The sequence below is a fragment of the Gopherus flavomarginatus genome, chromosome 12, assembly GCF_025201925.1.
Source record: "Gopherus flavomarginatus isolate rGopFla2 chromosome 12, rGopFla2.mat.asm, whole genome shotgun sequence".
NCBI classification, from domain to species: domain Eukaryota; kingdom Metazoa; phylum Chordata; order Testudines; family Testudinidae; genus Gopherus; species Gopherus flavomarginatus.
In genome coordinates this window covers 43,615,439-43,642,900 of record NC_066628.1, presented here as the reverse complement: position 1 = coordinate 43,642,900, position 27,462 = coordinate 43,615,439, and the positions used below count along the sequence as shown (strand labels likewise).

The 27,462-nt window shown below is 42.5% G+C and overlaps 1 protein-coding gene across 1 annotated transcript; it reads left to right on the top strand.

The window, feature by feature from the left end:
• The first annotated feature begins 1,793 nt into the window (after positions 1-1,793).
• On the top strand, positions 1,794-25,560 carry CRLF3 (cytokine receptor like factor 3). The gene is made up of 8 exons (XM_050921448.1): positions 1,794-1,999; positions 7,922-8,129; positions 11,341-11,428; positions 11,948-12,125; positions 13,285-13,507; positions 14,500-14,632; positions 21,205-21,317; positions 22,675-25,560. Exons 1-8 carry the CDS (start codon positions 1,796-1,798, stop codon positions 22,926-22,928), a joined length of 1,401 nt encoding a protein of 466 aa, XP_050777405.1. The 5' UTR covers positions 1,794-1,795; the 3' UTR covers positions 22,929-25,560.
• The last annotated feature ends 1,902 nt before the right edge of the window (positions 25,561-27,462 follow it).

The window sequence follows — 27,462 nt, the reverse complement described above, 5'->3', positions numbered from 1 at the left end:
TCTAGACAGCCAGAAAAGGGCCAATGCCAATGAGGAGGCTGAGTTGCATAGGTGGGAAAAGACCCTGAGAAAGAAGGAAAGGGGGCAGTTTGGGGCCTCTACCTTGCAACCCAGTGGTTTAGGGACCTATAGTAGGTGAGAAGTGACAGGCTGGAGCCTAGGAGGGGTAGAAGCTGAGCCCAAGAGAAAGGCTAACAACTGTTTAGGAGGAGGTCTGCCTGGCAAGAGTCTTGGGTAGTGCCTGTTGTCTTCCCAAAATCATGAGTTGCATTACATTTTTTTTAAATATGATTTTGAGTCTTTTGATTAGCCATGAGCTCTGAAGCAGTGCTTCCTCTGTGCCTAGCACAGTAAGGCCTCAATCCTGATTAGTGCTTTTGGGTACTATTGCACTATGACTGTGATTGCACAAAGACTTATGTATGTGTTTAACTTAATGCCCTGTGAGACTTCAGTGGACTACTCATGGTGCATTAAAATCAAGCACGTGTAAGTTTGCAAGCGTGGGTCCTAAATAAAATGATATATAGGAGCGAGAAGAGGCAACACAAACTAGTGGCTGATGCACTGGATTGAGACTCAAGAGGCATGTTTCTGTTCCCTATTCTGCCACTAACCTGCTGTGTCACACTGGGCAAGTCACTTCACCTCTCTGTGCCTCACTTTTTCCTTCCACCATCTGTCAGTCTAGTTTGTTTAGACTGGGGCAAGGTCTGCTTCTTATTATGTATTTGTACATTGCCTAACATAATGGGACCTACTATAGTATAATATGATAGGGCCTGGCACAGTGTAGGTGTAGAGGTAAACCCAGCTGGAGTTACTTGCAGTATCTGGGCCTTAAGTGCATAAGAAAAAAATTACTTGTCCCTCATGATTGGACAAGTTGATTTTTGCAAGGCCAGATACATCATAAAAGGGGTAGTCTACACTGGCAAAGCTCCCAATGCTGAGACACTGTCTACACTGGCACTTTACAGTGCTGAAACTTGCTGTGCTCAGGGGTGTGTTTTTTACACCCCTGAGCGAGAAAGTTGCAACGCTGTAAATTGCCAGTGTAGAAAAGCTCTAAGTAATTAATACTATGTATCTATCCTGGGTACTTATCTGGCTCCCATTACTTTCCCACTTGAGTGCTTCACAATCTTCAGTGGTATTTATCTTCACAATAGCTGTGTGAGGAAAGAAAGTACTGTTATCTCCAGTTTCTAGTTGGGGAAGTGAGGCACAAAGCAACCAAGTCCCAGATCCACAAAGGTATTTAGGTTCCAAGCTTCCACTGAAATCTAAGTGACTTGCCTGAGGCCATGCAGGAAATGTAACCTAGTTCTCCCAAGCCCCAGGCTAGTACCCTAACCCCAGACCATCCTTTCTCCTGTGTTACAGAGTGACTTTTAAATTTCAAATTAAAAATAGTTTAATTTTAATGCAATGACTGTATTTTCATTGCTCTAATTAATTAATAGTTTACTAGTGTGTAGACATGTAAAATGTAACAATAAATTCAATGGTAATTTATTGTACATATCAATGTATTTGTCTTAGGTAACATAAGTATAATGATGTGTTTGCTTTCAGTGATGGGCCTGAATGAACATAGGTAGCCTTGAATTCTGAATGGGCTTTTTGCAATCAGGACCTGGGTTTGGTGGCTGCTTTCCTTCGGCTCCACCAATGCTAGCTTGTGTGCCATATGTACATTTTGGGGTATCAATAAAGTTTTCCTTGATTTAAAACAACAACAAAAAACCCCCCCAAACTTGTGCCCCGCCCTCCTGCCTGGCTCATTGGCCGGATGTGGCTCGCTTCCGGGTGTGAGGCCAGCCCGGGCGGCTGTTGCCAGCAGCGGGTCCCCCCAGCCCGGGCAGGGAGTGGGATGGATCCGGAGGGTGAGGCGCTGCTGCTGCTGCAGGAGGCTCGGGAGAGCGTGGAGGCGGCGCGGAGCTACCGGCGGGAGCTGCAGCAGAGGCTGCGGGGGCTGCAGCAGGCGCGCAAGCAGGTGGGGCACTGGGAGTGCAGCCTGGGGCCTGGGGGTTGGGGTGCATGGGGTCAAGGGGAGCTGGGCGCAGAGCTGTGCCGGTGAGTGCAGGGGCCTGGTGCTGGCGGGGGTGGGGCTGTGCTGGGGCAGAGGAAATAGGGGCAAGGAGTTGGGGTACACTGAGTGGGGGGCAGGGTAGGGGCACACCTAGTCCATGGGCTGGAACACCCACCCCTCAGTTTCCTGGGACAGATTCAGATGATGTGGCGTCCACGCTTCAATTTAAAACAAGTCTCGGGCACTTTGGCGGGGCGGGAAATCTTCTCAACATGACCTGAGCAAAACTGATGCAGGTAGACTGAGCAGCTCTAGATGAGAACTGCCCCTGTTTCGCCAGCTCCCAGAAGTAAAAAGTAATTAATCTGCCTGCCCCTCCCCCGATCATGAGATTGTCTTAAAAATAATGAGAGGTTAACGTTTTGGAGTTTTTATCAACCTTCTGGTTTAGGGGCTTTTAGAGTTCCCATTTTAAAGTTTTTCTTCTGCAACCTTGAAAGATAGAAATCTGCTTTTAAGGAAAAAAATCAAAGTGAAGATTCTCATATAGTTGCTTGACTCCATACCTATGCATTCAGACTCAGGTACCCATTATCTGGTTTAACTCTTCAGTGTAGACATACCCTGAATGTCTTTGCTTTTTGTAGACCTGAGAACACTCTTGGTGTTAGTTCATCTTGTGGAGTGATCTTTCATTTATTTTAAATCTTACAGAATTTTTCTCTTGTGATCAAGTGTCTGAGGGGTAGCTGTGCTAGTCTGTATCCACAAAAACAATGCAGAGTCCGGTGGCAGTTTAAAGACTAACAGATTTATTTGGGCATAAGCTTTCATGGGTAAAAAACCCACTTCTTCAGATGCATGGAGTGAAAATTACAGATGCAGGCATAAATATGATGTGCTGGAGAAGTTTTAGCTGGGGGCTGTATGTGATGGCCAGTGGTGTTCTGCGATTTCCCTTGTTGGGTCTGTCCTGTAGTAGGTGACTTCTGAGTACCCGTCTTGCTCTGTCAATCTGTTTCCTCACTTCTCCACATGGGTATTATAGATTTAAGTAAAACTTGAGTGAGATGGGTACCCAGAAGTCACCTTGTACTGGACAGGCCCAACAAGGGAAATAGCAGAACACCGCTGGCCATCACATACAGCCTCCAGCTAAAACCTCTCCAGCACGTCATCAACGATCTACAACCTATCCTGGAAAATGATCCCTCACTCTCACAGACAGTGGGAGGAAGACCAGTCCTCGTTTACAGACAGCCCCCAACCTGAAGCAAGTACTCACCAGCAACTATACACCATGACACAGAAACACTAACCCAGGGACCAATCCTTGTAACAAACCCCGTTGCCTACTCTGTCCCCATAGGTACTCTAGCGACACCATCAGAGGATCCAAGCACATCAGCCACACCATCAGGGGCTTATTCACCTGCACATCTACTAAGGTGATATGTGCCAGCAATGCCCCTCTGCCATGTATGTTGGCCAAACTGGATAGTCTCTACCTAAAAGAATAAATGGACACAAATCAGACATCAGGAATGGTAACATACAAAAGCCAGTAGGAGAACACTTCAGTTTCCCTGGACATAAAAAATAGCCATACTTGAACAAAAAAACTTCAAAAACAGGCTTCCAAGAGAAACTGCTGAGCTACAATTCACTTGCAAATTTAACACGATTAATTTGGGCTTGAATAGGGACTGGGAGTGGCTGGTTCACTACAAAAGCAATTTTCTCTCTCCTGGAATTGACACCTCCTCATCAGTTATTGGGAGTGGACCACATCCACCCTGATCGAATTGGCCCTGTCAACACTGGTTCTTCACTTGAAAGGTAACTCCCTTCTCTTCATGTGTCAGTAGAAATAATTCCTGCATCTGTAATTTTCACTCCATGCATCTGAAGAAGTGGGGTTTTTTACCCACGAAAGCTTATGCCCAAATAAATCTGTTAGTCTTTAAGGTGCCACCAGACTCCTCGTTTCTGTTGTGATCAGATAATTTCCTTGAAACTGATCCCAGCACCATAGAACTCTGTTGTAAACCTATGTGGGTTAGTGCCCTGATGTTATGACCAAGTGGAGGATTAATGTTCATTAATCACAGTGGTTTTCAAAGTTGTTGTTATTGCAAACTGCTCAAGGTAATGAGCCTCATAGATGTCTCTAGTCCAGAGGTCCTCAAACTTTGGAGTGCCGCCCCCACCCCCACGGGAGGGGTGAAGGACTGTTCAGGGGAGTGCAGCTGAGGCCTGGGCTAACCCCCATGGGGCGCAGGGAGGGAATGCCACTCAGCTCTGCTTCTGACCTTGGCTTCTGGCCCTGCACCTGAGGCTCCACTCCTGGCCCGGGGCCCCAACTCCTGGACACACACCTGCCCCCAGCTGTGGCCTTGGCCCCCTTACCCCTGTTTGCATCCTGTCCCCACTGCTGGCCCTGGCTCGGAGAGAAGGGGGACAGATGGGGTAAAAGAGGTGTGACCCTGAAAAGTTTGGAGACTGCTGCTCTCATCCAAACTTTGCAATCCCCGCTGCAGTGGTAATGCTGCATATTATCATAACGTATAATGGAACAAATGACAGTAAACTTGATTTAGCATGGTGAGTATAACCGCTCTGTTACTTTGGTGGGTGTGACTGCTTAGTTACCTTCACCTTTATTTGTGCTGTTTGTTTCCTCTCCCTGAGTACAGGACTTTGCATTCATTAGGACTGAATCTTTCCTTGTTCCTGCTACTTCAGTTGATCTCTTTGCTGTATGGTTCTGTGCTTGTATGCATTTGTTTCTGTTCCCCTGGATTCACTTTCCACTGTGAGCTTGGTCATCTGCTGAGTTGTCCACAGTTGAGTTTACGCTAACGAGAGATCTGACAAAGGAGGACGTAAATCAACTATGCAGGATGCACATGGGGACAAGAGCCTTTGGAAATCTCAAGAATCCTAGACTGGGCTACAGCTGGCAGGACCACTTAGCATTGCAGCATCAACCTCCATTTTAGGACCATTTTACTACAGTACTCAAGTCCATTCTCGAGCCTCTGTGTGTGTTTTTACTTTCAGTATTTTCGTCTTCTCTTCTCTTTGCACATCCCTAGCTCTAGCATTGAGATTCTGATACGGATTGAGTTTGTATACGCATCCAAAACAGTAATGGGTTTGGGGGAACAACCATTCTCTTCTGTCATCCTCCACCCCCGCCTCGCGTATACACCGCCAAACACTTCCTTTTTTTCTTAAATCGTAAAATAACAAGTGAGGGGAAGCCAAGCTGTGTGGCAGCCGCAGAGGATCATGAAGATTGCTTGAAGAGGAAATTTACTTTACCTAACCCAAGAGCTTCCTGTGTTAGTTGTCAGTACTTCTAAAGATCTAGAAATTACATCTAGGGCTTGGCTTATATTGCAGCATTTCCTTATGTGTGTAAATCATAAAAGCACTTCATAGTGGAGTGGTTAATTCTAACTTTTAGCTTGTGATTAATTTTTCACGTATTCAGATGTTTCCTTCCTAAAAAAAATCCTATGCAATGGGTTCTTAATCAACTTTGTAGTAAACTTTCTGTAACAACAACTTTTTCTAATAAAGATTCTTACGATATCCATAGAATCAAAATGGATAAGGTGGCATAGTCACTGATCACCCTGACTCCTAATAAAAGAAGAAGGGAAACATTCAATGAAACTCAAAGGTGATCCATTTCCAGCTGATTTAAAAACAAAACAAAAGTCCCCTTCACACATTGTGTAAGTTGGCCCATGGAACTCGTTGCACCAAGATTGAGGCAAAAAATGTAGTAAGATTCAAACAAATGATCGATCACCTACATGGATAACAAGACTATTCAGAGTTGTAATAGTAAATACAAAAAAAGTAAGTTTTGGAAGGGATTCAGACCCTCACACTTCTGGGGTTAAGCCTCTAAATATAGGCAGAAAGAAGAGATACTGAATGCAGGATTTCTTACTCTTCTGGAGTACCAGCCGTGACAGGATACTTGTCTGATCTGATTTGAGACTATGTGATAGTCTTCTTGTAACTTAGAAATTGCCTGTTAAAGTTAAATTAGTGACTCAAACACACAGATGGACAGACCGAGTAAACATTGAAACCACTCTGTGGAGCTGACTTGTAGGTTTCTTCAAATACTGGCCGGTCATATTTGTGATAGGCCTAATCCAAACTGCAATGAAGTCAATGAAGTCCTTCTACTAACTGCAATGGGCTTTGGATAAGGCCTCTGCATGCTGAAATATTCAAGTACAATGTGGTGAGCCAACAGTGAAGATCTTTGACATGTTAAAATACACACAGTTATATCTCTGTTCTAATGTTGTGTGCTGCAGTGCCATTCTCACGACTAACGTGAATCCAGTGTGTGGGAAGGACCGGCTGCACAAGGAGTGGATATTTCATTGTTTTAGTGCTCTGGATGGATGGGAAATACCACACTGCTGCTTAATGTGTTAACGACATGACAGGTCCTGTGCAATTGCCTGAGACACTTTCTCTCTCTAGCTTTCAATACAACCCATGATATTAAGGCTCTGTAACTCTGTTCTAAAACTTCTTGTGTAGCTGAGCTGCTCTCCCTTTTTAATGCACCCGCTCAAGACTTGCAGCTCTAAGGAGCAGCCCGTAGGTTACAGTAGTGTCTATGGATGTTCTTGCTGAGGATGAACACAAATTCTGCTGAGAGGAGAAATTTCCCTGACTTGAGAATAAATAAGCTGCTAATGTATTTACTCTCCTCAGGAGACTTACATAGTTTATAGATACTGGAAAGGAAATCTCTTGAGTAAAGTAGAAGGGTTGTCCAGTGGTTAGGGCACTAGCCAAGGAGATATGAGTTCAAGTCCCTGCTCTACTACAAGCTTTCTCTGTTATGTCAGGCAAGTCACTTACCCTTTTTGGTGCCTCAGTTCCTCATCTGTACAATGGGGATAATGGTACTGTCTTACCTCACAAGGGTGTTGTGAGAATAAATACCTCAAGATAGAGGTGCTCAAATACTACAGTAATGAGGGCCACACTTTTATCGTCTAGTAGTCCCAGAATAAATTGATTTACTTAATATGTTCTGGCTTGATTTGAATTGGTTACATTTTCAATATGTCTCATTTGCATTGGGCTATTTTGGCCATGGCTACCTTGTAGTTGGCCAAAGGCATCCTGTTGTCCGCATGATTTGTGACTCTATTACTGTAGGCTTATCACTCTTAGGGTACGTCTTCACTACCCGCCGTATCGGCGGGTAGCAATCGATTGCTTGGGGATCGATATAATGCGTCTCATCTAGATGCGACATATCGATCCCCGAACGCGTTTATATCGATTCTGTAACTCCACCAACCCGAACGGAGTTGCGGAATCGACAGGGGGAGCCGCGGACATCGATCCCGAGCCGTGAGGACGGTGAGTAATTCGATCTTAGATACTTCGACTTCAGCTACGTTATTCATGTAGCTGAAGTTGCGTATCTAAGATCGATTTTCCCCCGTAGTGTAGACCAGCCCTTAGTTTGTGTATGGGGGAGATAATTGTCCTAAGGATACTCTCCTCTCTTCCAGTTTCATGTGGCTTTCCTCATTGTTCTTAATCCTTCTCTAAAAGATTACAAGTTTTGCTTTGCTTTCATTTCTTGTCTTTCTGCTTGGGTAGCCTCACTACCTTTTCTCTCCCCTGCTTTGTACCCTTAATCAAATGAGTATCCTACAATGACACCATCCTAGTAGGTTTGTTAATTGTCTGAGAGCCTTTGTAAAAGTTGACCTAGCATAGAGCTTTCCACCAGCAAATGCTGGCAATGTGATATGCAATGATAAAGGAATATTTCTTTGCAGCTGCTCACCCTGAATCCTTCTCTTTTCTGTTGTCTTGAGTCAGATCAGAGAGAGTGCAGCTCTGACAAGGGATGTACTTGAGCAGCATTTTAATGATTTAAAAGGGACCCTGTGGAAGCTGCTGGATGAGCGACTAGTGTTATTGCTGCAGGAAGTGGATGCCATAGAACAAGAGAGCATCAAGCCATTGGATGAATGCCAGAAACTAATAGAACATGGAGTCAGTACAGCTGATGATCTGCTCCAGGAAGGTAGGGGGCTGTTTAAAATATACATTCCTATAAGTCTTTCCTTAAAGGTTAGTGTAGATCAGTGCGAGCAAACTATGGCTGGTGGGCCACATCCAGCCTGTCAGACCTTTTAATCCGGCCCTCAGCTCCCATCAGGGAGCAGGGTCGGGGGGTTGCCCCGCTCTGCATTGCTCCCAGGAAGCAGCCGGCATGACCCCCACTCCGGCTCCTACATAGTACGCAGAGGTGTGGCCAGGTGGCTGTCTGTGATACCCTGTCCGTAGGGGGCACTCCCATTGGCCACAGTTCACAGCCAATGGGAGCTGCAGAGGTGGCGTCTGTGGACGGGGCAGTGCGCAGAGCCGCCTGGCCATGCCTCCGCATAGGAGCTGGAGCGGGGCACATGCTTCCGGGAGCTGCTTGCGGTAAGCGCCACCCAGAGCATGCACTCCTGAACATCCCCCTCCCCATCATGCCCCAATCCCTTGCCACAGCCCTGATCCCACCCTCCATACCCCTTGATCCTAGCCCAGAGCCCCCTCTTGTACCCCAAACTCCTCATCCCCAGCCCCACCCCAGAGCCCAACCCCCCAGCCAGAGCCTTCACCCCCTCCCCTGTTTCCCAACTGCCTGCCCCATCCCTGATCACTCTCCTGCCCTCCAAACCTATTGGTCCCAGTCCGGAGCCCCCTCCCACACCCCTACCCCCAATTTCGTGAGCATTCATGGCTCACCATACAATTTCCATACCCCAATGTGGCCCTCAGGCCAAAAAGTTTGCCCACCCCAGTGTAGATCGTAGTGCATGTTACGAACAGCAAGTTTTGGTTGAAATGGGCCTATACTAAACCAACACTAGTAAAGGTTTAAAGATCTCTGCAGAATTGGGGGTGGAGTGGGTGGAAACATATCAATGCTTGCTTATGAGGATCCGTATTTTAGCATTTTGGTATATAACCCTAGGATTATTGTATAAATGGGTTGAAGTATGGAACGTTACAGGGGAGAGTACCTGCTTTCAGGGGTATATATTCCCACAAAGTTAACTTCCAGACCACCAAAGTAGAAGCAATGGATTGTGTTTGGCCTCTTTAAAATAAAATGTATCTCTGATGCCCTCATAAATAACAAAACATCTGTATTGTTTTTGGTACTGTTAAGCTGGCAGTTTATTTTAAACCTAAGCGGAACTTCAGTGGTGCATAGGTCTTATGCTAGTCCAGGGATCGGCAACCTTTGGCCTGCGGCCCTCCAGTGTAAGCACCCTGGCAGGCCGGGCTGGTTTGTTTACCTGCTGCGTTCACAGGTTCAGCCGAGTGCGGCTCCCACTAGCTGCGGTTCGCAGTCCCAGGCCAATGGGGGCTGCGGGAAGGGCGGCCAGCACATCTCTCGGCCTGCACCGCTTCCCGCCACTCCCATTGGCCTGGAGCAGCGAACCGCAGCCAGTGGGAGCTGCAATTGGCCGAACCTGCGGATGCGGTGGGTAAACAAACTGGTCTGGCCCACCAGGGGCTTTCCCTGGCGAGCCGCGTGCCAAAGGTTGCCGATCCTTGTGCTAGTCCTTTGCACAGGGGGTAAATTTCACCCTATGTGGTCTAATTGCTTTTGCTCTAGGAGAAAATAATTTTGGATTTGAGTTTATTCTATATTGGAAAATGAGTTTCTGCCAAAATAGAGTGAATGTTTATTCCAGCATTTGGGACTGGAGGGAAATTATTTTGAGTCTGTGGAGTAAAAACATAGTGTACAAAAGTTCAAGGATTATATTGTATTGCCTGTCATTGACCTTTGCCTCCCTCACATCCCATTTATATCTGCAAGGAAAGTCCTGCTTTTCTCCAGGAGATTTGCAGTTGGGACAGAAAACAATAGAAGTGTCGAAGTGTCCCATTAAGGGTAAACTATTCCATATCATTACCAAATAAATAGCTAGTCACAAAGGAATGTCGCTATTGTCTATGTCCCTGCACTGGAGAACCTATTCTGTGGCCTGCTTCAGCCATGACTGGGCTGGTTGTTTCCTTGCATTGTTCTTGTCTGTCTCAACTTTAAGTTTCTTCCACGGTGCTCTCTGGTTTGTGAACTGCAACACGTCGTACAGTCTGCTACTTGCACTTGGATGTGAGTTTTGTGCTTAAGGAAGTTTCTGGCTTGGCTGTCTGAATGAAGTCCTGTTTCCACCAAAGCAATTTGTCACTTTCCAAATAGTTTTGCCTGCTCCTGTGAAGCTGGTATTAACACCATCTCCATTTGACCACAGGAGGTGACATAACTTGTATAAGTCTGATAAGACCTTATATCAGAGCTCCCGGATCCCTGGCTACTAGTCTACTTCTAATCCAGTGGGCCACAGCTACCTGTGTGGACAGTGGCAGTAAAAGTTTTACTATACAGTGGCTCTATTCTAGAGGGGCCACCTCTGAGCAAGAAGGGAGTTCAGTCTTCATGCACATTCAGTCTTTTGCTGCTAAATATAGTGTGCGTTTTTCTTTTTTCTTAAATGTTGGCAACTGTCCACTTGGAACTGGACTGAGCTCCCACAGATCACTGTACGCTCATCAGATGATAAACTTGGGAAGAGTCCAAGCTGGATTTAAGCAGAAGTCACTGTAGATCTTCGAGTAACTTCAGGGGTTTCCACGTAAATGTAGGGGATCAAAGCTGATGTGTTTGAAAAGCTTTCTGTTTATCTATCCCTACCTTACACTGCACAGACTATCATAGAATGTTACATTTGAAAAAAAAAATTACATTAATGATGATGAGCAGGGCCTGATTCTGCACACTGTTGAAACTGTTATAATTTATTTGCCAGTTTTAGCTTTTTCAGGTTCTAATCGATAAAGATGCTCCACATTTTCTCTGATGATGTTTCCCTCTTAAAGTAGTTGGGCTGTCAAGTGCTGGAGCCAGAGGATAAGGCCATGATTTCTGGCATCTGGTCCCAGCTCTGTTCCTGTCTGGGACCTCAGTCAAATCACCTAACTCTCTCATAGTTGTTCCTACAAAGCTCTTTAAGATTGTCATCAAAGGATGCTATATAGGCGTTATACTATTAACTAACAGAATTTCAACACTGATATGTTCTAGCTAAGTGTCTTGCAGGAGCATTGAAAACACTGAAATTGTTTTTTAACTGTTCACTTCAGCACTGGTTATTCTTTGATATGAAGACTGTTTTTCTTGGGACATTTTTCATACCAGGAACATTTTTTTTACTCTCTCATTCCAGGAGAGTGTGTCATCCATGAGGTCATGGGAGAGCAGAATGAAAAACTGTGCAACTTTACAAAAAAGGCTTTGCACATTCAGCTGGATAGGTAAGAGACATCAGTCTGGTGGAGGGATTTGAGAATGCAGCAAGGATCATTATTAACATACCTCTACATAGGTTTTTTGGGGGGCTTTTTTTGTTCCCTTTTAAGGCAATGGACATTAGGTACTCTTATTTCAAATTTATTTCAGGCTTTGCTGTCCCACTTACATATAGATTCTGAAAGGGGTTGGCCTTGATCATTCAAGTAGTGTTGAGTCCTCAGATGGTCTCTCTTGAAATATGGATTGTCTGTTTGCAATAGTTTTCGTCAATCCCAATGAAAGAGAAGAGATTACTGAGACACAGATGACATCATTAGGCCCAAAATATTAGCTACTTCCTCGGTCTTTTAAGTCTGAAGTCTGGAATTCCTTTAATGTTCTAATTTTTAAAACCAGTCCCTTGAAGTATAGAGTTAAAAAAAAAATAATCAACCCCACATGTGTTGTCTTTTAAGTGTATGGCTGGAATAGAATTGTATACAAGCTGTTCCCTTACATGTCAGCAATTTTTCTTTCCTTAGCTTGCCAGAAGTGCCCGCCTTGGTTGATGTGCCTTGTTTATCTGCCCAGCTGGATGACTGTCTTCTTACTATAGTGAAAAATCAAATCTTCAGCCATGGGACTGTAGCGTCTCGGCCACCTGTACAGATAGAAGAACTTACTGAGAAGCCTGGCGGTATCCTAGTCCGGTGGTGTAAGGTGAGTAAAATCTCTTGAATGAATGTCACTCAGGTTCTCTTTTAGACCCTGTTTCAGAAAAAAGAAGTATTCTTTCTCAAACTGAATGTCACTTTCACGCTGTATTTCTTCCTCCATCAAGGGAATCCTCTCCTTCTGACTTGGGATTTAAAACACACTGGAAGAAATTGTATGTTATGGTTTGATCCAGGTGCACATTATGGTAGATTTTGAGGCACAAGTGTGTGTGGATGAAGACTTTCACGTGAGAATCCAGCCCTTAGACCACTCAGTCTGGCACTGGGCTACCTGTTTGCTGCTTGATAGTACCTGCTGTCTCCCAGCATCTGCCAGTTAGTGCAACAGGTCTGTCTACAACCAGAGCTAGCTGAAAAAACTGCCCACTCCTCCTCTCTTCTTGGGCCAAACTGTTGGAAATGGAAGAGGCAGGAGGTTACCTCACCCAGCCCTCCCCTTTCCCCAAAACCAAAAACCAGCCTGTAACACTTCCCACTAAACAGATGAGTGGTACAGAAATATTAATTCTGTGACACCATCATCTAAATAGCAATTGCCGAAATAGGTCTTAGTGGCATGTATTTGTCAGAAGCACAGATTGACCTAGAAATAAACATCTTGTAGAATCCATACTTGGTGGTGATACATATTACAGTAGGTAATTGCAGGTAGGGCCCCATTGTGCAAGGTGCTGTACAAACAATGGAAAACTCCCATTGATTTCAGTGGGGCCAGGATTTCACTCATAGAGATAAACAGTCCCTACCCCATTAAACTTCTGCACCCTTAAATATTTGGTACTCTGGTAGGTACAGTGGGTGAGTAAAGAACCTCAGATTTTGTATCAGACGCTTGGCTAATTGCTTTCTTCAGTATTCAGAAGGCATTCCTTTATAATTCACTAAATCAAAGGTACGGTTGGTAGGACCATACATATGTAAATTGCTGCTGATAGCTCTATCTTCCTTGCCATTCCTCCCCAGAAGTATGTAAGAATGTTGTGTTTCGGATGTTGTTTTAACAAAGACCAGCCATTGGTCACCTTACCTTGCAAAGGACAAATGTTGCTAACTTGCACTGCTACTGGGTTACATTGTAGTTCAAAGAAATCCAGGGAAGAAATGGTCATGATCGCTTGTTAATGGAATAAATGTCTGTTTAGGTGGATGATGACTTTATACCACAAGACTACAGGCTTCAGTATCGCAAGAGTACTGCCAATCACTTTGAAGATGTGTATGTTGGCTCAGAGATGGAATTCATAGTACTACATATCGACCCCAATGTTGATTACCAGTTCAGAGTCTGTGCCCGGGGTGACGGACGGCAGGAATGGAGTCCATGGAGTATTTCTCAAACTGGCCGTTCTACATTAGTTCCTCATGGTATAAACTTTTGTTGTTAGTCTTCTGAAGCTTATAGTGTGTGTGTGTGAAAAACCCATAACGTGCTGTAGATTTTGTGGAGCTGTTTGCTGTCTGAAGACAATGGAGTTTGCCGCCTTGCAATGTATGGAATTAAATGTGTATCTAAATAATACAAGGTAATTAGCTACGTACCCTTCTACAGTTGGATTCTTTGCTTAGTTTTAACTGCAACTAGTTCTGTAGCGCACATGGTAGCTATCAACCTGATGCTTGGGCTGGAGCAGCACCTGCACTTTGGAAATGCTGGTGTGAGATTCATGTTTCATGAAGAATTTTAAATTCACATCTGTCATTGTGTCAGAGCCTGTTTGCAGGGGTTTTCTACCTACTTCCCTTTTGTATTGGTTGTAATGAGAAATGGAGCGTTCACTCTCGTTCTGGCTTTCCTCAAGGATTTTTGGTTTCTGTAATAGCCTGGAGTTTTGCTTTCCTTGAGGGTAGAACTTTTAGGCTTCCATTGAGAAATGAGGTCCTATCTCATTGTGATGTTATTTAGACAGGTAGCAGAGGGGTTAGCAAGATTCACTGACTGATGCAACTGAAGATCTTTCCTATTTTTTTTTTCCTCATTATTATAGAAAATCTACAGCTAATAAATTTGTAAATGTCTATAAGGCTAGTTCTTAAACTGGCTGGAAATGAGGGAAACGCCAGTTTATCTCTAGTCCCAATTAATTTTATAAGGAAACTGTGTAATATACATTTTTGTCACTTCTTTGTAAGTAATCATAGCCAAGAGTCAAATGCAGGTTAATCTTTTTGGCAACAATCACGATATTACAAAAAATGCCTCATTTCTCTCTCACTCCTTTTGCATATCCATGAGAGGTTAGACCCAGAGCTTTGGCTCTGACTTGCAGATGAAGTAAAAAGACTGGAGGCAGCCAACTGAAGCTCCTTCCCCACGTGATAGCCAGTGAAGTAATTCATGTTTTTGTGTTTGTTTGAAGAATGGACAGCAGGTTTGGAGGGTTACAGCCTGAGCAGTCGAAGAAACATAGCACTTCGAAATGATTCTCAGTCATGTGGCGTGCTCTACTCCAAAGCTCCTACTTACTTCTGTGGGCAGACATTAACGTTCAGGCAAGTACATGCTGTGTTCCCATTGCATGAGGCACTTATGCAAACGGAATTACCTGTTTTCTCTCATTTTGCTACCGCTGTGTTGTACAGAGAACTCAAACCTCACTGTGCCTCTAAGTTGTAAACTCCCAAATCACTGACTTAGTGGCGTGTACATAATACGCAGTCCCATTTGTGTGTGAAGCCCGAACCTTCCTCTCTTTGCTTCCACCTCCTAGTTCTTCAGGACAAAGTCCAAGACCCTCTTGTGGGATCCATCCTAACCTAGAACAGGAGCTGAAGTGCTCTATTCCGTCCTCAGTGAGGTCCCCAAATTAGCCTAGACTGAGTGGACCTGTGGGGTGTTTAGAGCTTTTTTGGTGCTTCTCAGCAACTGCTGTGACCTGATCTAAAGCCCATTGGTATTCTTCCATCGACTCCAGTAGGCTTTGGATTAGGTCTCCTAAACAGTAACCTCTTTCCTAGGTGGTTATTCTAGGACTGTTGGAACGTTATTTTCATGTGACAGTGTAAGAATGACTGATTGGCAGTGGAGTAAGTTCTCAAAAAGATGCCACCTCTAGCATCATTATAGCTCTGGTCAGATGACTGTTGGTCGCCATCTGTAGAAACTCCTGAGGGGAGAAGGTAGCATGTGGAATTTACTTTCAGAGTTAAGAATTTAATTTGGCACAACAGTGAGATTAGAAACCTTGGCAGCTTTTGTGCACTGAGTCCTTCCCTTGAGATGATGCTGTTTGGCTGGGGAAGAAGAGAGTCCCTGTGGAAATGTCTCATCTGCCAGGCGGTGTCAGTTGTGATTGTAGATCTAAGAGACTTAGCCATAGCTTTTCCCCACCTTTCTCTTATTACACAGACTGACAGTTTTTGTGTGATAGGCTTGACAGTCCTGCTGCAAACTCCACTGGTAGTTTAGGGGCTGTGATTATGGTGTTTTATCGAGGTAGCTTTCTAGATGATGTTACATTAATCCTAACCCTGAAACTTGGATTCTGTTGGCTTTGGATGGTCATAAGACAAGGGCATATTCAACTGTCCATTGTCTGCCATGGATGCAAAGAGCTCCACAGCTTCCATCTCAAATAAAACACTAGGCTTAATATTGCTTGGCACAGAAGCATCTGTGCTATTAAATGCAGAGCGTTGAGGCTTTCCCTCGTTCTGTTTCACACCAGTGACTCTCTTAACTTTTCATATTGGTAACAAAGATGAAAATTCTTTCGACGTGCAGTTTTTTTGTAGTGTGGATTTTGCTCGTTCTCTCTGAGGAAAGATCATGTTTCTGTATGACAGAGCACTAGCCCACATGCGTCTGCAAAAGATGTGATGGAACATTGTCTTTTAAAGAGAATCTCAAAAGTTAGAAAATAGGTTGTTACTTTCCCCAATCCCCACAAGAGCTTCCCATTTCAAAGCATATATTAGATTCTGCTAGTTCACTAGCTGCAATACTTGGCATTTGGCTTTATCCATCTGTTTCAACGGTACATTCACAAAGGGATAACCAGGCTCCTGGATAGAAATGGGCAAGACTCATGTTACAGATAATCCTCTTGTCATATATTCAGGAGGCATAATAGCCCCTCCAGTGAGTAGCAAAGCTGTAATAAAACCAGCATTTCATATGTCCCCTTCTCATAACTAGATCTATTTGATCGGAGTGTCACCAACCAAGACATTTAGATGAGGCTATAATTGAGGGTATGATGTAATTGGCCTGGGCCAACATTATTCCCAGTTCTCTGCTGCCCCCATGGAGCTGTGCTTGGAAGGGATGGTGAGAGAGTCTCCAGGGTGACCACCCCCTGCTCTTTAGATGGCAGTTGTTTGTAATGCTTATCCTTGCAGTAGGAAGACAAGATTAGTCCAGCTGCACTAGCAATTCAAGATGATATAATAGCTGGGTAAATGAGGCTGTCTGACAGGGTGACACAGTGTGCCCTGGTGATTGTGGCAGGCTTAGCCTAATCGATCTACAGCTAATTCTTAAATAAGTGCATATGATGGATGGTGGCTTGTGCATCTCTCTGTTTTGAGATTAAAGAAAACTGGGGGGTGTTCGATTTCATTAACTATAAAAACCTCTGGTTGATCTTGTATATCTGTCTACTCCCTGCAGTTACAAGGAGAGGACATCTTGTGGGCTGCATGCTGCCTTCCAGCAAAGTGATGATATAGGATTTAAAACATGGTCTGTTAAATAGTTTTTCTACTGCATGTTCTTGATACACTTAGCAACTCCAGGTCACAAGTTCTCCAAAACTGCAGAGAAAAATAGTCATCCTAAACATGGATTCTAGATCAAATGGTTTTCATTAGTAAAATGAATAGCAGTTTATCCCTGAACACCACTGAGACAGTCATAGCAAAGTCTTTCTAAAAGTTCCCTTATATACGACTCCTCCTGTCTAGGGCTGTGCTTCCTGGGATGGTTTGCTGCTGGAACTGACAAAATATTAAGCTAAGAAATGGTGTCCTGCACCAAACCCATGGGCTTGTTAACAATTTAAACTTACCCCCTTACTGGGGTGCCCAGCCTGCCACCATGCCCATGGTCTTTATACTGTGTGTGTTGGCATATTATGTTTGTAAGGACTTCCACACTGTTGCCCTTGAGTCCAGTTGTTCTGTCCTGCTGTTTGTGTAATCGCTCTGTCTTCCCTCTACTGCTAGTACAGCTTGTTTCTGTGATCTGCTCAGTCATATACACCAATGTGCATGAAGTGATAGATCAAAGCCATGGATCACTTACTTGAAAATGGGTTTTAAATTTACAGATAAGCTAGTGCACTTGGTCAGCTTTGTGTTATGGAAACATACATATTTCCAGACAAAAAATCAAAGAGATGCTGCATTAACTGGAGAGGCATAGAATTGGTGTTCTCTAATGTACGAAGACATTAACGATATCTGAACATTTCTAAGTTAATATTTATAAAACTGCAGTAATGACTAGACCTAATGAACGCTATAAATATCGCAGATGAGAATTGTAAACCTTATCTAAGGTTCTTTTGTACAAACAGTTCTCATTGTGGATCAATTCAAAATGCAAAACTTCAAGACACTTGGATTTTTGTTTGCTTTATGACAGCTTTCAGCTAAAAAAACAATCTCAGTGATGGTTTCCAGAGAACTGAAAAATCTGATCGAATATGAGAGTACACCATGGTTCCAGTTTGGATTTCTCCTGTACATCTTGAAGGAAGGAACTAATAATTTGCCAGACTACTCTCAAATCATACAATGTAATAAAAAAGGGCTTTATTAATTTCCAGTTCTTGAAGCAGCTGTTGCATCTTTGTGAAGTTTGACTGATCACAGAAGCGTAGGACCTCGACAGGTTATCAAGTATACCTAGACCATCCCTGTCAGATGTTTGTCTAACCTGTTCTTAAAGACCACCAATGATGGGGATTCCATGACCTCTCTTCAAAGCCTATTCCAGTGCTTAACTACTCTTACAGTTTTTCCTAATATTTAACCTAAATCTCCCTTACTGCAGACTAATCCCATTACTTCTTGTCCTACCTTCAGTGGACATGGACAGCACAGCACAGCACAGCCTGTAACATGTTTGAAGACTTATCCGTTCCCCCCTGCCCTCCTTCAGTCTTTTGAGACTGAACATGCCCAGTGTTTTTTCCCTTTCCACATAGATCAGCTTTTCTAAACCTTTTATCACTGTCATTGCTCTTCTCTGGACTCCCTGTAGTTTGTTCACATCATAAAAATGTGGTGTCCAGAACTGGACACAGGACTCCAACTGAGGCCTCACTAGTGCCAAGTAGAGCAGGACATTTACTATATAACGCTCCATTAACCCAGAATAGTAGCTTTATTTATTTATTTTGTTGCAACTGCATCACATTGACTCTTATTCAATCTGTGATCCACTGTAGCCCCTAGATCCTTTGCAGCAGTACTGCTGCATATCTCAGTGGCTTTCAACCTGTGACCCAATAACCCCTGGGGGTCCACAAACTATGCCTAAGATTTCCAAAGGGGTCCATACCTCCATACAACATTTTTTTTTAGTGGTCTGCAAGTGGAAAAAAGACTGAAAACCCCTGGCATAGCCAGATAGTCTCCGTTTTGTAGTTGTGCATTTGATTTTTCTTTAGTACTTTGGTCTGGTGTTTCATGTTGTTGAATTCAGATCAATTCTCCAATTGGTCTAGGTTCCTTTGAATTCTAATCCTTCTAATTCTAATTGCGTCCCCTTCCAGATTAGTGTCATCTGCAGATTTTATACACGTATTCTCCATTCCATTATCCAAGTCATTCATGAAAATATTGAATAGTACTCTACCCGTCTACACAATACATCCTTCACATTTGATAGTGAACCATTGATAACTACTTTGTGCCCCAACCTTATTGTAATTTCATCTATGCTACATTTTTCTGGTTTGCTTATGAGAATGTCAAGTGGGACTGTGATAAAAGCCTCACTAAAGTCAAGATATATCACATCTGCTTCTTCTCCACCATCCTCTAGAAAATTAACGTGTCAAAGAAGGAAATTAGGATGGTTTGGCATGATTTGTTCCTGACAAATCCATGCTAGCTATTTCTTATAACCTTATTATCATGCTGGTGCTTACAAATAGATTGTTTAATAATTTGGTGCAGTATCTTTCCAGGCTGACAGGTCTGTAATTATCTAGGTCTTCTTTGTTCCCCTTTTTAAAGACAGATACTATGTTTGCCCTTCTTCAATCCTCTGAGACTTCACCCCCCTGCCATGAGTTCTCAAAGATGATTGCTTCAGCTAGTTCCTTAAGTACCCTAGGATGAATTTTATCAGTCCCTGACAACTTTTAATACATCTAACTTATCTAAATATTCTTTAATCTGTTCTTTCCCTATTTTGGCTTGTATTCCTTCCCCCTTAACAATATTAATTGTGTTAAGTATCTGGTCACCATTAAATGTTTTAATGAAGACTGAAGGAAAATAAGCATTGAACACCTCTGCTGCCTTGATGCTATAAATTATTAGCTGTATCAGCTCCAGTGAAAACCGATTCCCCCCCAAAACAGGGCAGGTTAGGTTTTCAAGGGATTTAGGAGTGACTTTGCCACTTAGTAGTCTGTTTCTTTGAAAGTCAACATAATGTACTAGTCTAAATCACTTGGGCTTTTTTGAAAACTATCCAGCATCTTTAGGGGAACAACAAAGCGTAAGAGGTAAATGTATGATTCACAGGACAGAAGAAAACAGATCCATTTATAGAAGTATCTTTAAACATACAGCTTATATGGCCTGCCTCCCTCCCCTTTATAGGCCTGATTATTGGCCCTTGGCTGGGATGTGGGCATTAGGTTTCAGTGGTTCATCTATACACACACATCTGTTTGGTTGATCATTGGGAAAGTGTCTCTGTCAGTTCTTTATCAAAATTATAAATTCATCTTGGCAGAAGCCAGGTTTGCAAATTACTTTTCCTGTTACTTGTTTTAAGATTCTGCCCCTACCTTCCCCACCAAAGGCATGGTTTCTCTATCCAAAGAAAGTTAGCCGGATGAGTTAGGGTCCCATAATTGTTAAGGGAGCCTGCTACTCTTTATAATAAAAGCTAGAGAAACAGCCTGCAACCATCAGTATGTTCTCACCCTGAGGGATTAATCCATGACCCAATACAGGGCTGCTTATTAATAGGGCTGTATGGCTGGTCGGTTCCTTAGTAACAGTCACTTTAACTTCTAATAAAGATTAGAACAAAAAGGGGTAACTATGCACATGGCAGAAGTATAGTAAGCTCAGAAATTCTGTAGTGGCAGCCGGCTGCCTCTGAGCATTTAGTTGCCCAGATCATGGGTTTATTTTCAATACCCTAATAATTGACATTTGCAAATATCAGGTACAATTCTATTCAAATTAACAAATTGCCTTTCTAGCCTCTCTGCAATGACTTACCCTTTTACAGTTGGCTAGCACTACTGATCCTACTTTTCCTTTCAAATAGATGAATGGCAACGCCTTAAGAGTGTACAGTGTTAATCTGATAGAGATTGCACCTTATTCTTCTGCATGATTCCTCCTCCTTTTGTCATGGATATCATCTACATTAAACCCACTTTCATTCCCTCTATTATAACTTAAATCAGGGTTATGTTCTGAGTCCCTTTTAAGGAGATTTTGCTGCACATGGGGCTTCTGTACCTGCCAAAAGTAGAGCATTTTGCCTTAAAAATGTGATGTTGATAGTTTGATAGACAATGACTAAATTTGTGATTGTGCCTGTTGAAAATGGCAGGCCACAGGCTACACCACTAGGGGGAATATTTAACAAAAAAACAAAAAGAAAATTGTGAGAAAAGATACAGTTGTAACCTCTATGCCAGATGAGCATCTACTACAAGCTGAAGAGAAGTATATGGTGAAGCTGGTCTTAAGGACCTACATGATCAATTAGTCAGCAGAGGTGGTCTCAAAGTTTGCATGAAATTGTGGTGGACACCTTGGGGCCATTGTAAAGAGGTTCTTTATAAGGTAGTGCTGATTCGGTATGAACCGGGCTGCAGTTTTTACTGGGTTTTGTTCATTCAGAACTTTCTTCTTCATAGAATTGAAACAGTTGGCCAGCCAGACAAACGAGACAGTATAGGAGTCTGTGTGGAACAGCAGAACGGCTATGACTCATTACAGCGAGATAAAGCAGTATGCATTAGTACAAATGGTGAGCTCATTAATATTGCACTGTTGAATATAATCTACTTGTTTATGAAGATCTTGGCCATGTCTCACGTACATTGTGTGCTTTACAACATATTTATCTCTAACTGCTGATCTTTTGCTGAAGTGTTGTTACAGCTTCCAGCAACCTGAGCAGTTCAATTCTGTTATTTGCAGTGAACCACATGGAAGTGTACTATATCTTTAACATTCACAAGTTTGCTTAATAGTGTGTATGCTTTAGTAATTTGCATGTGGTGTTCTAAGACTTCAAAAAAATCAACTCAGTTCCTGAGACTAGTGTCCATTTACAAAAACCTGCTTGGAGCTGAGCTTTCCTTTTACTGACTGCTACTATTGAAGCCTGCCCTGTGCCTCATATATTAGATACATTCATGGAGGATAGATCCGTCAAGATGGTTAAGGATGCAACCCCATGTTCTGGGTGTCCCTAAACCACTGACTACAGGAACCTGGGACTGGCTGACAGTTGATATGGATGGAACACTTGATAAATAGTCTTGTTCTGTTCATTCCCTCTGATGCATCTGGCACTGGCTACTCTCAAGACAACATAGTGGTCGGGCTGTATAGAGCATTGGTCTGAAGTAGTATGGCCATTTTTTTTTTGTAAGAAAAGTACAACTGATTTTTACTTAAGGTTACATTGATAAAAGAGAACAGTACAACTGGTAAGCTTCCATTTGATTAGTTACCCAAAACTTTGCCAAGCACCACTCAAACACCTAAAGAGTCCCTGCCCTCAGGCACTTAACAATGAAAGAATGTGATACTGACAACTTTCCTACCTTGATAGTTCAGTCAGTCCATGATAAGCAAAGGCAATCTTTGGTAATTAATCCTTGTCTCTCTCTCTGTATTTAACTTAAATAGAATATTTAAGAGCTATTGTGAACCCTACTTTCTATTTTATTGCTGAAAAGTCATGGTTAATAGTTTGGGATGGGAGGGCAAGTGAAAACATTTTTAAGTTGATTATTTCCTGATGTGTATAAAGAATGTAATAGTGGCACCCTATGCACTTATGTTTGAGCTAGTATATTTGCTTATTATGCCAGTGCAAAGTGTCACAGGTACTGGTTAAAATGTTTTGTCAATGCCACCTATTTTGTTTTTGGGAAGAGCTGAGACTGGCACAGAATTAGTATCGCTGTTACAAAGTTCCACTATGATTTTACATGTCAGTTTTCTTTGGGTTTGAGTAGTGAGCAAATTACATGATGATACGCATTGTTGGGAGGGGGAAGGAGTGTGTTGGTGCTTCATCAGTGGTACAGCCAACTTCTGCCCCTGACCATTATGCACTGTAAAAAAAAGTTTAAATATCTTGACTGTTTCAGGGGCAGTATTTGTAAATGGCAAAGAGATGACAAACCAATTGCCTGCTGTTACTTGTGGATCAACTGTGACATTTGACATGGAAGTTGTGCATTTAGGTCCCAACAACAACGAGGGAGGAAACACCAAACTCAGAGTAACCATCAGTTCTAACAACAGGGAAGTAGTTTTTGATTGGGTACTTGATCACTCATGTGGTTCTTTATATTTTGGATGTTCATTCTCCTACCCCGGCTGGAAGGTGTTAGTGTTTTAACCTGTTTAGTTGTTTGCTGTACATTTTAAAAGTTGAATTCATTTTTCCAGCTTTTGGTATCTAACTGGGGTTTAACAAAACTTGTCTTTACATCACTTGAAGGTCACTATGGTGTACTTAGATCCATTTCAAAATAATGGAAAACATGATTTATTACTCTATAAAAAGCTTAACGGGCAATTAATTTCATACAGCCTTGGAATAAAAACTGGAAAAACCTCAGGGTACCTGTATTGAATGGAATGAACTTTGCTTACTGCTGCTGTTCTGTGAAACAACCCTGTAACACTTGGCTTAGGGTTAATGGTCCAAAGTTTTTTCTATCCCACCTCCAATAAGAGCAAACTATCATAGTAAATTTCAGATAGACTGTTACAGAACGCTGCAACTTGAACTTTAAAAAGGCAGAACTGTTGTGGTTCTGCATAATATATTTTCTTCTGGGTGTGGTACGGTTTGTCGTCATTCCCCAAAAATAAGAATGTCTGAGCCTTAAGTATGTTGAAATATGTAGTCAGGCTGTTAAGTGTCTAATTTCTTTACTAATGTGCCTTACCTTCAAATAGTGAACAGCAGTTTGTCTTCTAGAATAAGTTTGATAAACCACATGGACCATGCTGAGGACCCCACACCTCATAGCACCATTAACTATGGAACTTAAGTCAAACCATAAAGCAAAGAATGGTAACTTATTTTCTTGCTCTATTATAATAATGTGTAGCAGTATAGGAATTTACTATGAATTTGAACAGGGTAGTTAAAAATGACTGGGTAACAGTATTAATCTAGTCCTGTTTCTCATCCAGAGACTGTTAGTGTTACTTAATTTACAAGATGTTAACAAAAAAGTGTTTAGAGCCCTAACAAACAAAAAGTATATAAAAAACCTTTGCTTTACCTCAAAGGCAAGTATTGTGTATATAAAGCAATTGTGGCAGTTTTTTTAAGTAGAGGTGGTGTTATATTATAAAGCTTTTTGTTAACAGATCATACAATCGTAAGATCTTGCCCTATTCCTTTCATTTAAATATACCCATGGCTGTCGTAGCTACAGATGCCCCTTATACCAGTCACAAATAAAATTATCCCATTTGGACTATGAACTTTTCCCTGTCTTCACCCTAAAGGATATAGGAGAAGCAAGTTGATTTTAAGACTGGCAACAATTAGGGGCATGGAAAAAACTCAAGAGGGGAGGGATTATTCACATTAGAGAACATGTTCAAAGTGGGGAGTAGCTGAAGTAGGAACTTTTATTCCCCTTCTTGTTACACAAGAAATATTAAATGCAAGTGAAAAGTAGAAATTTCAAGCAGATACCAAAAATTTCCTCAGCTACCACAGAACTAGATTAAGATTTACTGTGAAAAGATGGTGAGAATTAAGAATTAGCTACAGGTAATAATACCCACCGAAATTTTTGGATCCTCAAACTTTATCATATAAAGTGTTCATTGGGGATTAGGAGGAAACTTTCTCTGGGAACAGGTTAAGTGCAGGATTTCTTCCTTTGAAACAGCTGGTAAGACATTTAGTGTACTGGATTAGATGGGCCACTGATCTGATGCATTTTTTTTTTAACATAATATAGTTCATCTATGCCTAGGAAAGTGCTTTTTAAGACTATTCAGTGTAGTATCCCTATTTACAGCAGAACAGAGGGTATAACTTGCCAATAGTCAAGTTAGCACTGAAGCTGGTAGCAGGACATAGGTTTGTTCATATGCCCATGCCTTATCCACTGGATATTTCTGATCCCTTTCCCTTTGAGTCCAGATGTTAAGTACTGGGTGTGTATGATTAACCGCCATAAAACTCTACTTTAAGCAAAGAGAGCCAGATTGCGATCTTTAAGAAGGGTATTCACTCTAAGAGGCAAATGTACACCTTCTTCTTGTGAAAGAGCTGGTAAGAATAGGTAACTATCAAAATATAAAATGGAGATAAAATATATAGGGCTTTGTTCACATGGTTCAGTATACTTCTACCTGAGATAGTTCTGTCAGCTTGTTCACAGTACATACTACAAACTAGCTTAAAAAAATTAATTTGTAGTAAGGACTGGTACATTTGTATAAGATTTGAGAAATGTCCAGCATGGTAAACTAGCCCTTGCACTACTGCAGACCATCACTCTGTCTAGCTTTTAGGGAGGGTATAATTGAGGACAAATCAGTCTTACCTGAAATCATGAAGCTTAAGTAGGTAAGTCACTTACATTAAAACCCATCTTTTGCCATTATCCAAGATGTCAGCTTCCAGCTGTTTGTAAGGACAGATTTGTTGCAGATGATCACCAAGGCTAGCCACATGAACTACTAAATAGGTACTCTTCAAACACCAAAGTACTCACTTGTACTGTTAATCCTTTTAAAGAACCGTATTACTGTAGCATTAGCTTCTCCAAAACAATTAAAGGTTTCAGCAGATTGAAGGCTTGACACTTGCAACTGCTTCAAAACATGTTCCACATCTAAATACTAGTCATGCAAAAAGCTTGTTGTAAATACAAAACTGCTTATGAAACTTTGAAAGTATGTTCTCTGAAGCCATAATGCTCACTTTACCTCAATGACAGATGTTTGTCTTGTGAAATTATTTTTTAAGAATAAAAGTTGATCCCTGAACTCTATGCATGTCTGTTAATTGCTAGCACCGCTTATACTGCTCTCCTTACCCCTCCCTCCAGAGTAAGCCTCAGCATCTGTTCAAACTAAGTATAGATGAGCCCTCTACTAGTAAGTCCGTAGATCAGATGACCAGCACAACTGGGTCTGTCCATAAACATATCTACTCAGACCAAGTGCAGCTTTACTATTATCCTTTCTGTATGGAGTTCTTTTCTAGTAATTTTCACAGGACCTGCTACTGAAGTGTAAACACTGTTGGTGATTCTTCCTTCTAACCTCAGAAGTGCTACTTTTGGGAAGAACAAGACAAGCATAATTTCTCCCTTTAAGCCACAGTTAGTTCATTTGCCACATGACCAAAGATGGTATCATACTTGAAACTTGCCTTGCTCATTATTTAGGTCTGCAACCCTTGCCACAACCCGCACAATCATTGTTCATGTACATTGCTAACGTACCTATGCCTTAATTTCCTCTCACTGCAACTCCTTTCTGTGGCTTCCTACTCAGTTTAGCCTATGCTGGTGCCTCCTTTCATAAAATAAACTCCCTCACACAACTCCACTGGCTCCCTCTTAGGCCTGGTCCATACTACACTGTTAAACAGATTTTAACAGCGTTAAATCGATTTAATGCTGCAACTGTCCACACTACACTGCTCTTTAAATCGATTTCTGTACTCCTACAAAACGAGAGGAGTAACGCTAAAATCGATATTACTATATCGATTTAGGCTTAGTGTGGACGCAAATCGACATTATTGGCCTCATTCTTTTACAGTAGCTACCCACAGTGCACCGCTCCAGAAATCGACGCTAGCCTCGGACCATGGACGCACACCACCGAATTAATGTGCCTAGTGTGGACGCGCACAATCGACTTTATAATAGTTTTATAAAATTGGTTTAAGCTAATTCGAATTTATCCTGTAGTGTAGACGTACCCTTAGTTTCAAGATCCATTTCTAAACTGCATATTTAAGCACTCCATGAATGTGACGCAGCCTACTTCAGGTACTGCCTCACTACACCCTTGCCTTCTGCTCACCTACTATTAGCCATGACTCTTCCTTCCCACAAAATCAGAGCTGGTGAAACACCAAGCCTTCCCGGCAGTATCTCCCCATCTCTTCTGAAAACTCCTTTCATATGGACTCTATCTGGCCATTACTATTGTTATTTGCTTACTCCAACTAGTCAAGAAGCAGCTTTGCTGAATTCCTTTGTATCAAAGTCTACCTTCCTTTGAAAGAAGTATCAGGAACACCATCACAAGTGTTGAAAGGTAAGTGTCAGACACACACACTGAGTGAGTGTACGCAAGCACACACGTGAGTGCATTGCCCCTTTAACCATGCTGCCCTTTTAAGTAGACGGGCAGGTCCAGACACATGAGCAGCTGCCAGCAAGCTCCCTCTGTCCTGACCCGTCATGCCCTCCTGCCCCCCCTCAACCCCACTCTGTGGAGATGGGGTACAGGGGCAGGGGGACACCCTGACTTCAATGCTCTCCTCCCTGCACAGCAAGCGAGAGGCTCCCAGGAGAAGCTCCAAGGCAGGAGCAGCACAGCAGTGGGGGGAGGGACACCTGAAGTGCACAGCACTTGATAGCCTACTGGGCAGCTGCACAACTAAGAGGGGTCTTAGCTCACAACATATACACCATCTACCCCAAACACCCACCCTCAAAAAATGATGAAATAAAAACCTGTAAATGAAACAAACAAATCTCAAACAGACTTTTTAAACCTTCAAAACGGCAAGAACCAGAGACTCCCTGAAGTCCATTAGGGATTTCAATACTGATTTTATGGGGAAGGCACTCAGATACAACAACAATGGGTGACCATATAAAACTCTAATATAGACAGGAGAATTGTAACAACCTGACAGATGGAGACTGTAG

Coding starts and splice junctions, on each gene's coding strand:
- CRLF3 (XM_050921448.1), top strand. CDS start 1,796: ATGTGGCTCGCTTCCGGGTGTGAGGCCAGCCCGGGCGGCTGTTGCCAG. Junction 12,126..13,284: donor TCCTAGTCCGGTGGTGTAAG/GTGAGTAAAATC, acceptor ATGTCTGTTTAG/GTGGATGATGACTTTATACC. Junction 13,508..14,499: donor TTCTACATTAGTTCCTCATG/GTATAAACTTTT, acceptor GTTTGTTTGAAG/AATGGACAGCAGGTTTGGAG.